An 18,512-nucleotide genomic window follows, 5' to 3' on the forward strand; every position below is an offset into this window, starting at 1 on the left:
ACTTCATTTCAAATAATGATTTTCTGGTTTCAGTTTTTTCCATTATAAACTACTCATTTCCATTGTTTATAACTGTGCCATAAACCTCAGCTCCCAGCTAAAATGTGACATACAAGATATAATCTGTGAGCAACCAAAAACTGAAAAGAAGACAGCTAACACATTTGCAAATGATGCTAATGGGAGGAGAAAAGTCATAGTTTCTGAAACTTTGGGCTCATACTGTTCCTCAAATTGTTCCATGTATCGCAGTTTCTAAGAATAAGCTGAAGAGAACATATATGCTTCAACTGTGCTTCTGGATTATTTACATTTGGTCATAGTTGGAGTTACTTAGAGAGAGTCTCATTTTAGTGCACCAAGATTATTATAAATTCTATTAACCTGATTATTTATTATTTGTTATTTTAATTTATAATGCAAAGAGAAAAAAGTGGTTATACCTTGAGTTCTTGGCACCTTTGGCATAATTTTAAAATACAAAGGATATAATAAAATTTAGCATCCTCCCCAAACCAGAAAAATAAGTAAATAACTAACCAAAAAGAACAATCAAAATAAAGAATACCAAAACTAGACCCTAACACTTCGCACAAAAGCCAGTTCTTATCAAATGCTTACTTCCCCAAAAGCATAGGTTATGAAATGGCCTTGTAATGTTCCCTGAAGGTCAACATTTTGTTAAAACACCAATAGCCTACACCTAGTTTTGTACAGTTCACAGATAAAGATTAAGGGCATGGGAAGATATTTCAAAAGTGCCTAAAGATTTATGAACACAAGTCCCATTGGCTACCAATGGGGATTGTGCTCTGAAATCTCTTAGATGTTTTTGAAAATCTCCCCCTTGATCCCTACTTCATGGAGCTCAGTTTAAATACCTGAGATTTAATGGGTCAAAAGGTGTTTTCACCTGGCCATTTTTAACTTACAAGCTTAAATCAGAGCAATTCCAAATGTTGTCAAAAGTCTTATTGCATCTGAATTTTGACTGTCCCTCAAGGGCAGATCGCTTTGTTTCTCTGTAATCTCACAACACGTAGACAACTGAGTGGAACAGTACGTTCCTTTTATGATATCCAACTCTCTAGCACTTGCCAATGACATTGCTACATATTCAGGGCTAAACGGTGGCTTCTCCATATGCCATACTGAGCATGAGGTAGTGCAGGAGGAGGCCAGTAACTTAGAGTTCAAGTCTGGTTCCCAGTAAATTGTCCTTTTGCTCCAGTCATAAATCCTTGAACCAATTAGAAGCCTATAAAAGTTATTATTGATTTTGGGTGCCTTGGTTTTTGGTCACTGAAATTGAGAGACATAGAAGGGCCCTGATCTTCAAAGCATGGGTGCTTAGCACTTTTTTTAAAAAGTGAGTCCCCTTTTATGTGTCTAAAGTTGGATAGCCAAAAACTGAGGTACGGTATTAATAACGACAGCAGGTGTATACTAAACACATTCCATAAATCTTTCCAACATTTTCTGGATGGTCTTGTCAAATCTCTCAGATTATCAAATACTCTCCAGATTAACTATCAGCAAAAGTAAATTTACTTTTATTTATTTCAGGAACTAATTGGTCCAGATAAAGTGGAGAAAATTCACTTCTAACAACATTTTTCTATACAACAGATATTCTTGAAGCATGCTCAATGGTGAATGATGCTAACAGTTATGCAGTGTAGTTGTACCCTTGTCAGTCCCAGGTTACTAGAGAGACCAGATGGTTGAGGTAATGTCTTTTATTGGCCAAGCTTGTCTCTCTGAGCAACAGAAATTGGTCCAATAAATAAAAGATATTACCTCACCCACCTTGTCTCAACGTACAGCTATGCAAAAATTTAACCAGAAAATATCACACTAAAATTCAACCAGTATTGGTTCATTACACATTTATCTTTTAGTGCAACTACTTGGGATAGGTCTTATTAAGGAGTGAGTCTTGCATTTAGACCTCAAAATAGTCAAAAGTCTAATCTTCTCTGATAAGGTGTCTAAGATCCTGTCTCATGCTGAAAATGATTTACACTCAATACACCTAGGATTCTGATGTCTCCTAGCAGTATTACAAATTTCTATTTAGTTGTGGGTTGGTTTTAAAAAAAAGATTAATTGTCCCTAAAACAATCCAAAATATGGGCTTTTATTACATGTAACAGAGATATGAACATGAAGTGGGGAACAAGAGAAGATGCATTTGATAACTAAAATAGTCAAGGAACAATTTTCATTTATGATACCCAGAGAAACCTGGCCATATTTTCCAAAGTGGTGCTTAATGTCAAGTATGGTGTAACATCTAATGTTTCCCATATCAATCCATTTAATATAATACTTCTATCTATTGGTTTCTGGATAAGTCTACTGGTACTCATTTTCTCTGTGTCTTGCAAAGCTTCTTTCATTATGGGCTTATATTTCCAATATACAAAGGAAGGTAGAAGGTAGACAATGTAGAAAACAGTTCCATAATATAGAAATGCACCAATCAGATGAGAAGCCAACAGGGATAAAGGGTGGGATTTTCAAAAGCGCTTAAGGAAATTAGGAGCACAAATCCCATTGTAAATAAATTAGATTTATTCGCCTAAATCATGAATGTGCTTTTGAAAATCCCACACAAATTGATAAAGACCATGAGGATAAAAGGGTAGCTCTGAACTAGTAACCACAGCTACTTGAATTCATCATAGTAATGGATGGGTTTCCAAAACTAAACAAATCTACTGAGCAAGATAAAATGGGAAGAAAAATCCACCAAACCCACCAGTATATAAAAGGGTCAGGAAATCCTCAAACATACCATAACTAAGACACATTACAACACAATTAACAAGTAACAGCAAATGTGACTTTATAAAGGATATCTCAATGATCTGAAGTTATAAAATATTGTATTGGAAATAATAAAAAAGGTGACCAAAAAGCAGAATGAGTTAATGCTAGCCAAAGAGTAATACGGGAAAAAATTGTACTTGTAATTCTGCTTCTTTGAAAATAAAATTTGACTGAATTTCTACTTTTCAGTTTTGTGCTTCTAGCTTGAAGCAGGAGGGAACTCACTGAGTTCTCAAAAGTTTTGGACTTTTGAGGTAACAATATGTGTGTGTCATAGTGCAATTGCCATGTCCTCAGGGCTCTTGGGAATGTTCTGCTTACGTTTTTTTGATGAGAAGGAAGCAAAATTCTCCCTGATGTCTATACATCATTTATACCAGAAATATATATTTATGGTATTATGACCAGAAAGTTAAATAAATAAATAAATAAATAAAGCTTTGACTTCCTAGGGAAATATGGGCAAGTGAGGAGCAATACAGCTAATTTGTAGAATCAGTATTACAGGCCAGATCTACACTACAGAGGTGCTTCGGCATAGTTATGTCATTCATGGGCGTGAAAAAAACACACTGCCTAGACGACATAGCTATGCTGGCAAAATCACCAGTGTAGACAGCTGTGCTGACACAGAATGCTTCCGTCAGTTGAGTAAATGTTTGAGGAGGCAGTGTTACTATACTGCCAGAGAAATGCCTTCTGTCGGCATAAGCTGCATCTACATTGGGGGCTCTAACCTTACAGCTGTATCAGCAGAGCCTGTGTGGTGTAGACTAGCCCACCAGCAAGAAACATTCTCTTTCCTACAGAGTGACTGCATTCCTACTTGTGGAGACTGAAAAACTTAAGGGACTTCTCTATCAAAACAAAATTCTTCATATAATTAACTATCAAAAGCTGACTGAGGCAGTCAATTTTATATGTGCAGGAGAACTATAAAGCCTTTATGAAACCCTCCTGCAAAAAACAAGGTGGAGAAAAAAGCGGAGTAGGTGTTGAACATTCCAGTGGCAGGACTACATAATCGTCAAGATGAGAACAACACATGGTTTGCACTGCAAGTATGAAAAAATTCATGGAAATGGAACATTTGCTAGTTTGATAAAGAATCTACAGTCTCTTGATGTGGGAGAGGGAGACCCTCCAAGTAGGACAATTACCTCCATCCAGCATAATGGTCAAGCCCCAACAGTGTTCGCAAGCTGGAAAATTAACTGTAAAGTTAAAATAATTCTTGGTCACTTATAAGGTATACTATACTGCACACTCCTTTCAACAGTGTGTAGACTCCATACACAACATGCCCCCTAGCATGGGTATAAATAGAGTGTGGACTGTGTGGCATTGCTTAGGTGAATCAAGACACACTTGAACCTTGTGGGTATGTATTGTATGTACAAGACTCTCTACTTGCCCAATCAATGCCTCCCCTGTCTACACTGCTATTTTTAGCAGTGTAGTATTCTGCAGCTGTCTCCCTGCTGCCAGTCTTTCTGCACCATAGGGAAAGACTCCTGCAGCAAGGAAAGTCTCTAGCAGCTCTCCACTACTAGAGCTTTTCTTCACTGCAGGGAGCTACTGGATTCTTTCCCCGCTGTAGGAAAAGACTATGGCAACAGGGAAAGGTTTTGGCAGCTTCCCACTGCTAAGTCTTTCCTTGTTGCCTCCTGTCACCAGAATCTCTCAGACATCTGCAGCTACACAGTGCACTGTGGACACAGTCTGCCTTCACTGCAGCATGTAGCTATACATACTTACATGCTGCCACAGGTGATGTGTAGTGTAGACGTAGCCATAGGAAACTGAGTCTAGCAGGGAAAGGCCATATAGTCCCATTTTCCAGGAAATTAGAAAAAAAACTGTTCAGCACAAGGAAGTGTGAACTCAAGATCTGATATCATCCATACTAATACAAAAAATGAATGACCAGCAGTGTTGAATATATACCCTGCTAGTATTCACATCCTTCTGGCTACACTAGTGTGTTCTCTATCTATGGAAATGACACACTCCACTCTGAAAAAAATTCAAAATCAAGCTCTCACATCATTGTGAATTCTGGCATTCAGTAAGTAGTCCACAAAGATTTGCTCAGAAAAAGGTATATATATATATATATATATATATATATATATAAATAACTACTGAATTGGCTAACTGTGTCTCAATTCTTACAATTATACCATTAACCTCTACCCAGCCCTTGATTTCTATATGCAAGTGAAAATAATGTGTTGAATCACACATGCATTAGAATAAGAACAGGCAACATAGCATACCTGGAAAGAGATACCATCTTTCACAGAAATTCAAGTATGATTCTTGAGTGTCAGTTACAATAAGTCTATTTGGAGAAAATGCACATTTGTACAGATCCTTTTCTAGATTACTGAACTACTGACTGGGATGTCTAATGAAACCATATTCACAACAGAAACAATGCACTGTACTAGCAGTAAATAAGAGAAACCTGCAATAAAGTTTGAGTACTAATTTTTTTTAAAAGCTCAACTAATAAATACATCCCATAGAGACTATGACAGATAAATAACATATCAATTTAAAAAATCCTCCTACTTATAAAAGAGTTAATGATTAAGAAATTCCAGCTAAGACTTACACTGAGATACAATTTCCCTTTAGAAACTTGTGCAATCAACTTACCTACGTTTCCACCTGGCTCAAGGAACAAGTACATTGTTGATGCATAGAATATTTTCAATCCTAGTTTCCAATTCTCCCAAGAATCATTGCTGTATGATTACTGAAAGTTGTTAAAGACAGGCAAGATACAGACCAATATGAATCAAGGCTTGTGTTATGTGACAACAGGGCAGAAAACTACAAAGTATTTTTATACATATAGCTATATATATGATTACATTTCTTAGTTAAAAGTTGTAAGACTAAAGTGCCCTTGCTTAGTGGAAACTGTTCCTAATAGTGCTGGCAAAGGGAAAGCTACAAATTCTATAATATACATTTTGAGATTCCAGAGATTCTCTCTTTTATCAGCAAAAGAAAAGTGGGCTAGGTGGCGGCAAAGGAATACTGTCATCATACTGCGTAAGACACAAATCAGTTGCCGAGTCTTGGCTGGAGTTAAAATAAATTAGGACACACAATTAAAGTCTCAATGAATTAGAATCTTCTGAGCTCTGTCCAAATGAATTGGCCAGGGTTTTCAGTTCTAAAGGGAAAGAATATTACCAGTGTGAACTAGGAAGATTTAGAAGAAATGGTATAGCATAGTTTACAATTCCCCATTACTTAACTTCAATTTGTACATGCTAGACAAATAGCTCACCTCCTTAGAAAAGCTTTATTTTGTTTGACACAACTTTGATTTCCAAGTTGGAAACAGAAAGTGAAATAAGAGTAGAGGAACTCTTCTATCCACTTTACATAACATGTGTCCCCAGCACAGAACCTAGATTCCATCCTCTATAGCCTCCTTTCAGTGTTACCTCAGAATTCAAACTGGAACACAATAGCTAACCATATTAACTTATGCTCTGTATTATTAACTAATATTTCAATCCTAATTAAATTACATTTTTCTGAACTAATGTGACATAACAGAGTCTTTCTGTTTAATTTCTTTCCAAGTGTGCTCTGCAGGATAAGACATTGAAGCCACCCTAGGTGAGATAATATAAATAGAATCATTCATGATAACATGGGGAGCCCAAGTTCTATTACTGTAGGCTCCTTTTTAAAAAATATTCTTAAAAACAAAAATCCAAACATTTTCTATTAGTTTTCAAGGCTCCTGGTTTGGGATATTCAGTGACTGTTTTTGCCAAATGACCAAGCAAAACTTAATCTTAGAATAATTAACATAACCTTTTGATGTTGCCAAACTGGTAAAATACAGGGAAACCCAGTCTCTAAAAATTACATGGTTTGGGGAATTAGTAACAGACACAATTTTTCCTCTCTACTTCACCTCCTTCCATTCAAGCCAGGGGCCCAATTTTCCCCATTCAGTATATGAGTAACTCTTAAGGACCTCAGCAGGCCTCAGATTATAAGTGGTCAGTGTTTAGTGGCTGTTCAGTGGTCTCTATGAAACTTAAATTGATAGTTTGTTCCCTAGGAATTAGACTGCGGTGTCTACATTACATAAATCCACCACAATAAGTGCCTTTCTAGGCAACCTGTGTGAGGCAGTGTTATCAGTGGAGTAGACGGGTCAGCTAAACTGGGAGTTAGGAGACCCTGGCTTTCCTCCTACAACTGTTGATGACCAGTTGTGTGACTTGAGTCAAGTTGCTTTACCTCTCTGCACCTTAGTACAAAAGGCCTCATTTGTATAGCATGCTGAGATCTCTGGAGGAAAAGTGCTGTAAAAAAGATAAGTATATGCATATTATATATTAACAAAAAGACCAATGACTGGAGGGGTAGGAATATTGAACTGTCTTTTAACCTTAGCATTAGCCCCTTCCTCATAAGTGGGGAAGCTTGTGCTACTGCTGCCATGCTGTACCTTATTTGTAGATAAACAGTAGACTTCAGTCTGCATGGTTGTTAATCCAATAATTTTCATCAACATAAAATTCAATTGTTTAAAAAAAATCTGAATAATTACACAACTCCTGGGTTGAGCCAAAAATATCTCCAGCTTCCACAAGCCACAAACAAGCAAAGCTGTACAGACCACAAACAGAAAATGTTTCCTTTGCTCAAAATGAAACTTTATTATGACTGACGTGTATTCACATCCATCTCATTCAAAATTAGCATGTCCCGGCATCTGAACTGGAGAGGCTTATGGGTGTGAGGGAAAGCACGTCAATCAGCTCTTGATTTTAGGTAGCATACATACATCAGACACATACATAATTACTATATGTAGGTGAGAGGTTGTAAAAAAAGAGAATACAAACATTATTTAGGTTGTAAGATCTTTAGAGTAGGGACTACCTTTTTGGTCTGTGTTTGTACAGTGCCTATCACAACCAGATCCTGCTCCCTGACTACAGCCCCTAGGTGCCACTACATTACAAATAAATAATATTTCTCTGGCTACAACATGATAAAACAATCACTATTTTAAAATGTTTTGCTAATAATATTTTAAAAGCTCTTCCATAGCTAGTGCTGCAGTTCTACAGAAACATGGCTTTACTATGCCAAAATGAGATTAAAAATGTAAACTGAGCATTTTTCCCATATTCATATAACTGAGCCAAAATGTTGTTTCTATATAAAGACTGTCAGATTTAAAACAGATATAGAGTCATTACCTCTTTATGGTTTCTGTACTATGTCATAAATTTCATAGGAACTTTTGAAGTTCTGTTGTATTTCAACAGATACCTCATGGTTTGTTTTTACCATGTAACAAAACCCAAGAGAGGATAAAGAGTGATGCATGCATAATGAATGGCATTGGCAGAATGCATCATAAAAACAACATGAAGATATTGCTGTATCATACAATTAAGCACTTCTAGAGAACGAATGCTCACAAATACCAGTCTTAAAATGTACTAATATCTCTAGAGTGCAATAACTTGAAAGATATGAGTTTCAACGTGAATAAATTAGTATCTGTGGATAGGATTATGATCACATGCATTTGTCAAAATGTTTTACTTATCATAGAGCATTTTGTTGAAAATTGCCACTGAAGCTTTTGCTGTCTGGGTCTTTGTGGGAAAAAAAATTTAAATAGTTTAGATAGTCTGTTTTGATTCCTGAAAGAGTGATTTATCATTTTAAATATAAAATGCATGACGCAATTACTTCAAAGTTATCATCTGTGGTTTTTTTCCATTCACAGTCATAAATGACAGCAGCTGGATAGGAATAGTTTTCTCAGTCCAAAGCGTATGTATCAAATATGCAACAATGGGAAGTTATACCAAGAACAAGACAGCAGTCAATGAACCAACTGGTACCATACCTCACAATGACTAAGCAGCACTAAGCCAAATGTTATAATTTTTAATTTACAGCTCATCTATATAAAAATGCAAGTATTTAGGCATTGTGATGCTCAGGGTTGCAATGCCAAACTGAATTAGGAGCCTAAGTCTCATTTTCAGGCACTTAGGAACTACAGTTCCATGCACTGTCAATGGGATTTTGGCTCCTCTGGGTATGTTTACACTGCAATTAAAAACCCATGGCTGCCCCATGTCAACTGACTAGGGCTCATGGGCTGCTTAACTGTGGTGTAGACATTCAGGCTTGAGCTGGAGCCTGAGCTCTGGGACCCACCTCCTTTCTAGGGTCCTAGAGCCTGGGCTGTAGCCCAAGTCTGAATGTATACCCTGCAATTAAACAGCCCCTTCACTCAAGCCCCACAAAACCAAGAAAGCTGACACGGGCCAGCCAGGATTGTTAATGGCCATGCAGACATACCCCAAGTGAAATTGAAAATGAGATTTAGACTCCTAAATTTGATAAGCATTGCAATGGTGAGCATCTCTATGCCTGAATACCTTTAAAAATCTGGGCCAAAGTGACTAGATGCTAACGGAAGTTTCCAGAGTAGCTTCTCTCACAGGCATACCATGAATCCAAAGTGAGAATTCCTGCAGCAAACTAAACATTTAAATGCAATAAATCAATGAAAGGACTCAACTCTTCTAAGATGCACAAAATTGTAACAGATACTTGTAAGAGATCTGCGAAGAGGAACACCTTAGTGTCAAAATAAATACCCTCACGCTGTCCAAAATAATCAGAACTATTACATATTCTGTCCAGTAAGGGTTTGAGACATCCATGAACACAAGTGTGCTGAAAATTTCTTCCCTTGCGTTCCTGTTTAAATTAGCTAAAATCCTGAGATGCCACCACCATACCATGTTTTCTGGCTGAAGTTGATTCTGCAAGGAAGAGAGGCCTGCAATAGGGCTCCCTTCTCTAATCACAGAAATTTCTATCATGTATTCACGTAATGATCATCAGTAAAAACAGCAATTATCAATATAGCAATGTTGCTTGCTACACTCAATGTTAATTGGTTAAAAACTGTTTAGTAGAAGTTTTCAGCAATAACCGATGTTACCTCTCTCTCTCAAACAAATCAATTAAAAGTATGCTTGTTACGAATAAAACTCATGATGTTAATGATCTGTACAAGAAAGTGAAAAAGGCAGTCTAGTAAATTCTCTACCACTACTTTATAAGTCTACTAAAAACTAGCAAAAAGGTGTGAGCTATAACTCAGCCTGCCAATATGAGCAGCAGCAGAAGCCTCACTGACATAAATCAAAATCAGCTGGAGACAGAAAATAATGTAACATATTCCACACCAGGCCACAGACTCTGACTCAGGCAAATCTGAAACAACTGCAACACAGTCTGAAATGTTGACCAGAACTCCTTCCTCCCTCCCCAATAGTTAAGATAACACAAAACAAGTTTCTTGGCTTCTTAATTAGCTATAATATGCAGCCCATGTTTTGTAAATTGACCAGAATTACAAAATAGGTATCTTCATATGATGCAAACAGAATGAGACACACTCTACAATGTAGAACACACAGCAATCAAAATCCAGTAGGTTTAATCTAAAATGGCTCTTCTAGGTGGTCATTTATATCACCTATTAAATAGTATATAGGAAAAATAACTGCATGGTCATATATTTTCTCTGTAATAAAGACATATAAAAAGTACATTTTACCAAAATATTCTGCCTTGTACAGTTTTTGCAGTGCACCACTTGAAAGAGACCCTAATTTTAAACACATGACAAATGAAAACTTTGCCAATCAATGGTATTTTTAGCATCATCTGTAACATTTACTTTCTGCTTGGCTGCCAACTGCCAAAAGCACTTTCATTCATTATCTCCATTCATCAAGTGACTCTGTGTAACTCAATAAATCTTCTACCCCCAAAAAATTAAATAGAGTACGTTTGGCAAAAGTTATCTGCAGAAACTATTTCAACTGGAACCACTGTTGTAGCTCAAATATGCACTAACCAGTTTTGTTTGTGAAATGTTGCATGACTGTAGTTCAAGGCATTTTCTTCCTACTTCAGAAAGTAGATCCATAACACTTCCTGAAAATCAGGTCTTTCAAAATATCTCAAGTTCAACTCGCAGAAATAGATACACCCAGAATTATTAGCCACTTTTGACAAAATGTGTTTGAATGCTTCTGTTCAACATAATATAGCTGAAACCATCATGAAAATGGAAACTAAATTACACACACACACACACACACTACTTACAACAAATATGAAAAGTTCCTTGGCACTGCACAGAAAGAGTTTGGTGGGAAATTCAGATTCCTACTTAAATAAATATTTTTCTATGTAATAAGGAAAATGTGGAGTGGTAGGCATGTGTTTCTCTCACAGCTATGAAACAAAAAATTATTTGTTAAAATGCATACATAAAACAGTTTACCATATTTTTTATGATGAAAGCTGCAGTAATTCCGCACAAGAAACTACATTAAAGTAACATTAAGACTGCATGGCTAAACAACCAAATGTCAGGAAATGTCAATGTATGCATAAACAGCCTTAATTCTGACAACAGATGCTATAATCATATGGTTGCAAATGATTTTTTAAAATAGACTATATATCATATTTGTATACATTCTTAAATATACACATGAAATAGCCTGGGAGATGCTTGCCATTCTTATATATTTAAATTGATATTTTTGTCCTAATGATCCAGTATGTCTTTATTATCTTAGGGTCAAATCCTGAAAGATCAGAGCTACAGATCCTAAGCACACTTCAGGATTTGATCTTTAGACGGTTTATATATACAGGTGAAAGTTTCAGAAAGTTAAGTGTGTCTGAAAACAGAGGGTTATCATGGAAAATTACACAAAATTAATTACAGAGGTTAAGACCAGTACTTTTGTACAATCACAGAATCATAAAAATTAGGGCTGGAAGGGAACTCAAGAGGTCATTTAGTCTATCCCTCCATGCTGAGGAAGGATTAAGTATATCTAGACCATTCCTGACAGAAGTTTGTCTAACCTGTTCTTAAAAACCTCCAAAGATGAGGATTCCACAATCTCCCTAGGTACCCAGTTTCTGTGCTTAACTATCCTTATCGTTAGAAAGTTTTTCCAAATATCTAACCTAAATCTCCATTGCTGCAGATTAAATCCATTACTTCTCATCCTACCTTCACTGGTCATGGAGAACAATTGATCACCATCCTCTTGATAATAACCTTTTACATATTTGAAGGACTTGTGTCCTCTGCAAACTTCTCTAGTCAAAACGTGCTCAATTCTCTCAACCTTTCCTCCATAGGTTACGTTTTCCAAATCTCTTATTTTGTAGCTCTTCTCTGGGCTCTCTCCAATTTGTTCATCTCTTTCTTAAAATATGAAACCCAGAACTGGACAAAAAACTCCAGTTGAGGCCTCGCCAGTGCAAGTAGAGTGGAGCAATTATTGCCCATGCCTTACATAAGGCACTCCTGTGACTACATCTCACAATGACTTTTGCCTTTTTCTCAACAGCATTACACTCTTCATTCATATTAATTGTGATCTACTATTATCCATTCATCCCTGTCTGCAGCATTGCTGCCTAGTCAGTTATTCCCCATTTTGCATTTGTGTATTTGATTTTTCCTTCCTAGATTCAGTATTTTGCACGTCTCTTTATTGAATTTCATCTGGTTGATTGTAGACCAATTCTCCAATTTATGAATATCATTTTGAACTCTAATCTTGTCCTCCAAAGTGCTTACAACCCCTTCCAGCTTGGCAACAACCATAAATTTTATAATCATACGCTCACCTCCAACACCCAAATTGCTAATGAAAACACTGAATAATACTGGACCCAGCATAAACCTCTGTGTGACCCAACTTGATATGTCCTCTCAGTTAGTCAATGAACCATTGATAAACTATTATTTGAGTAAGGTTTTCAACCAGTTGTGCACACAATGTATTGTAATTTGATCTAGACCATAATTCATAACATACAAATGAATCTTAGAACATTTCTAAAAGCAGTGATCTAGGATTATCCTTTAAACCACTACTACTGAACCTTAGAGGTTCATTTAGATAGAATTCATCTGTTGTCATGTCCATCACTTCAGTGTCCTTACATTTCACTGATTTCTATAGGATGATGAGAGAAAAGCAAAGTAGTTCAAAATTGCATAGTACAAAAAACAACTATTTCCCAAATCAAACCAAATATCATTTACATTAAGGTAACTAAATGGTAGTAATTAAAAAAAACCATACTAGAGACCTCAGCACAGGCAAATCTTTTGTTGACAGACTTAACATTTTTATATCTATTTGAATGTACATATTTGTTTGATCATAAAATCCTAAGTCTGCAGACTTAAATTAGTGACACCAAATGCATCTTCTTAAATTGCTCCCTTTCCTTCTGAAACCAAAATAAAACTCTCTTTGGCATAGTAGCTCAAAGCCATTTTTGCAGATTAATTGTTAAGAGTAAGAGAGGAAGCATAATCTATTCTACTCTAGTTCCCATAACTTTTTCATCACCTTAGTATCTGAGTACTTTACAGTAGTGCATTAAATGATGTGACTTATCTCTCTCTCTCATCATCTTCTCCAGAGAAGAAGTGTGTGCAGTGCAGTGTTTGTTTTTTTGGTTGGTTGGGGAAGGGTTGTTTGTTTTAAGTGCTCATGGTGCTATCTGTTTGTTAAAGAAGGCAAGGTCAACATTTTTAATGGGCCTTAGTTCCTGTAGAAGTTTGTTCCACAGTAGGTCTGAACTCATATTTTTCTTATAAACCTCACTGTCTTTAAGTTGAAATAAAATAAACACGTTCAAGTTAAATATGTTGAACTAGATATTGGAAAGAAATACAACGATGTCTGTCTCCTGCATTTTACACAATAAAACATACAGATATTAAAACAGAGTGCTGCATCTTCATTTACGCAGCCAAGAACATGTACCTCTATCTGCAGCAGAAAAGGAAATTGGGCTCAGAAGCAGCATTGCACTCAGAGAACTACACTGTTGAGCACAAAGGGAAATAAGAGAAATAAAATAACCTGGACACAGGCTAAAAAACCTAAACATCCACTTCATTTTGAATTCTTGAGTATTTATAAAAGGCTTTTTAAAATAACAAAAAGTTCAGCTAAGCTACAAGTTATTGAAGTTGCACAGACTTTCCACTGCTAGTCTACTCAACAGTGAGCTAATATACAGGGGATAAAATGGGAACTAAGCGAACTCTTATTGTAATCTTTTAATTTACATGCACATAAAACAATGGTAATAGTCTTTATAACATGTATTTATTCTGTATAAACTTAAAATTATGTTTAACTATGATAGCAACATACAATTTAGTATAATTCCAAAGAGGAATGCTTTACTAAATCCTGTCTTTTCCCTCTCAGACTGGACTCTCAAGGGATCACAGACCCATAAGTCTTGTTATTTTAACTTTTTTGCTTCTTAGCAAGAATATGCACACAGTAGCAAAGCTACTAGCACAGTCTGTCTAAAGATTTTGGAAGGTAGTGCTGTACAAATTCTGTGCAGGTTCTTAGACGGAACACATTATTGAGGAATCTGAATATCTTCACATTGAGAACTTCTTTTCATCTAGAAACTTCTAAAATAAGGTTAAACTCTTAAAAATAACTGCTTTATGGCCTCCATACATGAAACCAGTAATCCTGTGCTGCGCCCCAACAAATGGGATAGCTTTATCTGTAATTTCTATGAGGACCAGGGGAAAACTTTTAGAAGTCTCATTATTTATCTATCTAATACACTCCCCTGTGTATGGAGTATATCACACTACATATTTGAACCATTATTTTGTTTTTTGCTTGACTTCAGATAAAAGTGTGACAATGGCTAATCTCTATGTTGACATATTATATTGCTGAGTCTACTGTTGATCTTCATGCCAATGTTATTTTTGGTGGGTAGCTCAGCTGGATAATCCTCATTCAGAATAGAAGCCAAAGTCAACCTGGCTGTTTTGTTTCTAAAAGGAAAAGGATCCGTCTACTGCATAGCTCAGGTCTGGCTTCTTTACAAAAGTTGATCAACATTCTCATACTATAATACCCTCTCAGTTGCCTTAAAAATCCATCCAGACCAGTTACTTACTGATAACAGTTTTATCATTTCCTTCTATCAGCTCACTCATTATAATCATAGCAACTGAACAAAGCTGTTCATGCAGGCATTTCTACTATCTCCACCATCATATGTGGAATATTGTGTCCAGTTTTGGGCCCCCCACTACAAAAAGGATGTGGAGAAGTTGGAGAGAGTCCAGTGGAGGGCAACAAAAATGATTAGACTTATGAGACTTATGACTTATGAGAAGACTCATGAGAAGAGACTGAGGAAACTAGGCTTGTTTAGTCTGCAAAAGAGAAGAATGAGGGGGGATTTAATAGCAGCCTTTAACTATCTGAAAGAGAGTTCCAGCGAGGATGGAACTAGGCTGTTCTCAATGGTAGCAGATGACAGAACAAGGAGCAACGGTCTCAAGTTGCAATGAGGGAGGTCTAGGTTGGATATTAGGAAAAAGATTTTCACTAGGAGGGTGGTGAAGCACTGGAATGGGTTACCTAGGGAAGTGGTGGAATCTCCATCTTTAGAGGTTTTTAAACTGCGGCTTGACAAAGCCCTGTCTGGGATGATTTAGCTGAGGTTAGTCCTGCTTTGAGCAGGGGGTTGGACTAGATGACCTTCTAAGGTTCCTTCCAACTAATATTCTATGATTCTATGATATTATCCAGGCACCAAAATATTAAAATTCAAAATATAGTTACTAAGTAAGTGGATCCTGGATTCATGAACATTTTTCATTTTATTTTCGCAACACACCTAGATATTCAGATGGGCATAGTTAGCTTACATGGAATTTTTGCAAGAGGATCAACAAAATCCAGAATTCTACTAGGCACTTTTTAACAATAACATTTTTTCCCTTCTGAACACTCAGATGCTGCCTTCTTAAGGAAAGCAGATAACATTTTAGAGGAATGACTTAGCCTTTCCACATAGGATGTTTTTTAAATCTATTTTTTGTTCTACTTTACAGTCTGTTATATATTTCCAGACATATTCATTATGCTGAGATTTCTCTCAAATGTTTTTACTATATGGATTTTGTCTTTAAAAGTTCATTTAAAAAGCATAAGTATGGTTTTACTTGTATTTAACACCTATTTTCTCTTATTTTTGCTTTTTATAAGCTATAGCTGAGATTTTCAAAAGTGTCTAAGTGACACAGTAGCACATGGAGTTGTGCTTCTATGTCACTTAGATGATTTTGAAACTCCTAGCATCTATCAAGGATACCAGGCTTTGGGGTGTATGCATGCATCCCAATGTGCCTATTACAACTCTTTGGCCATTTAAACAGGGAGCTAGGGATTGCACAAGGCTAGTGCAATCATGTAACCTATAAAAACAGGTTTAAGGCTTCCTTCCTTTAGGGCTGGGGCAGCAGACAAGAGATACCATGGGTCAGGGAAGTCCTAGAGGTGTGTGTCTCCATCAGTAGCTCTTCTCTGCCACTAAAGGGAATGGAATGTACCCTCTCCCTTCCAAGCTGGCTGGATAGTGCATGATATTATGAGTTCATTTGCTCTTGTTTGAAAATAAACCCAGCCTTAAGGAAAGAGTCTTGGACTAGATGGTTGTTGGGAACTTTATTCTATCTGACCTGGCCAGTGAGTTTGCTCACCAGCTTACACACCTTAAAGCAGCAAACTCCTAAATTTCAGACAGGTCATTTCTCAGGACACTTCACTACAAGACAGAATTCAAAGGGGACTTTCAGATAAGGACATGCTTAAGAGGACTCAGTCTCCCTCACCACGAGTCCCATGCTCAAGAGGAAGGGGCTTTCCTATGGGTAAATAGACTGCTTTAAGTGATCTTGCCCGCTATTCTGCTTCCCCTGAACTATTCCCCTAAATGTGGCTCCATTAGTATTTGCAGTGAATGCTTTTCCTGCCTGACTTTGGTACTGTGAATTCTTTTTGCCAGGTGGTAGAATAATGCCATGCTCCATATTTTAAACCTACACTCCATACATTACGCTATGTATCCCTTCATCACATTATTAAATCAATGCATGGAAGACCAAACATTATTAGAAGTATCTTCCGCCTTTATAATTGCATTTCCACTATTATTTAGTCTTCCTCAATTCCAAGGACCCTTTATGCTGAATAAGACTAAAAATTATGGTTACAATTTAAAAGACAGACTGCATAACCTACACACTTATTTATATATATTTTACAGGGGTATGTTCATACCAGTGTCATGTCTTGTATTCTGCATAATGAAAACATGCAAGCAGAGTCAAAGTCAATAAATTAATATACGCACAATATGGTTCGCCTAATAAATAAAGTGAAAGAGTTCAAGAACTTCATGAAACCAAATTAAGCCCAGGTCTGAGCAAGCTCACTACTAGACATTACATTTTTCATATGCGAAAGTGAAAATATATGTTTTTTAGAAAACGGTTATGCATAATACTTGGCAGAAGCATATCTACTATATTCAAGGAAGAAAAATGTTCCATGTTCAAATATTTCCAGAAGACAAAGAAGACAAGCACAATTATTTTCTGAGTGCATAGCGTTTCTATTTTAAAACAGGACCTTGGAGAGATTGTCTACAGGCATTAGAAGATGGCCATGACACCAGTTCCATCTACCTTGTGAAACCTGAAAATACAAATCGACTTATGCAGGTCTGGTGTGACCAACGACATGATCCTGGTGGCTGGACAGTCATTCAGAGACGGCTGGATGGATCAGTCAACTTTTTCAGGAACTGGGATACTTACAAGGTTAGGACAAATGAAACTTGTTTTTTCTTTCCTGTCTGAAAAACATACTTGAAAGGGTTAACTTAATGGGAGACTTAGAGTTAAGAGCTTAGTAGGATTGAAAAAACAGAAGTGGATAATGAGACCATAGACAGCTAAATTAGATAGGATACAACTACTTCTATAAGGCATATACACTTCTGCTTCAGGTTATAAACCAACCACTAACTGATGGGTTAAGAAGAAACTTTTCAATGGACAGATTATTCCATGATTGTCTACTGCATGATCTCTTGTACCTTTCTCTGAAAAATTCTGTAATGGTCTCAAATGCTGCAACATACTTAAGGCCAAGGTGAAGTTGCACTGGAATTTCAAAATATGTCCATGAAGTCCTTATCAAGGTGCCACAGTTAAGGATGCATTGAGATTTAAAAGTAAAACATATATGCAACAGTAATCCATTTGTCACTATTTCTTCACAGCAAGGATTTGGTAACATAGATGGAGAATACTGGCTGGGTTTAGAAAACATTTATTGGCTAACAAATCAGGGCAACTACAAACTGCTTGTAACAATGGAAGACTGGTCAGGTCGAAAAGTATTTGCTGAATATGCCAGTTTCAGACTGGAGCCAGAGAGTGAATATTACAAGTTGAGACTGGGTCGTTACAATGGCAATGCTGGGGATTCTTTCACTTGGCACAACGGGAAGCAATTTACCACACTGGATAGAGACCATGATGTATACACAGGTATGAAGTGTTTAAAAAGAAAAAAAAACTAAGGAAAATGGCAAGTGATAGAATGACATGATAGAAAATTACATTTAAGCATATAATTAAAATCATTTACAAAAGCAAAAAACAAACCACTCTAGATTACCAGATCAAT

The 18,512-nt window shown here is 36.6% G+C and overlaps 2 protein-coding genes across 12 annotated transcripts in view; one reads left to right on the forward strand and one right to left on the reverse strand.

Moving 5' to 3' along the window:
• The window catches only part of RALGPS1 (Ral GEF with PH domain and SH3 binding motif 1), a 322,505-nt gene that overhangs the window by 158,377 nt on the left and 145,616 nt on the right, over positions 1-18,512 (reverse strand). The gene's annotated exons all lie outside the window — the stretch shown is intronic.
• ANGPTL2 (angiopoietin like 2) overlaps positions 1-18,512 on the forward strand; it is a 36,485-nt gene that overhangs the window by 15,830 nt on the left and 2,143 nt on the right. The window contains exons 3-4 of the mRNA XM_067541654.1: positions 17,445-17,638; positions 18,103-18,373. Coding sequence (XP_067397755.1) covers positions 17,445-17,638; positions 18,103-18,373 — 465 coding nt within the window. The remainder of the gene's footprint in view (positions 1-17,444; positions 17,639-18,102; positions 18,374-18,512) is intronic.

This window comes from Emydura macquarii, unplaced genomic scaffold (assembly GCF_026122565.2).
Source record: "Emydura macquarii macquarii isolate MOO-44397 ecotype Brisbane River unplaced genomic scaffold, CSIRO-AGI_Emac_v2 contig_691, whole genome shotgun sequence".
Taxonomy (NCBI): domain Eukaryota; kingdom Metazoa; phylum Chordata; order Testudines; family Chelidae; genus Emydura; species Emydura macquarii.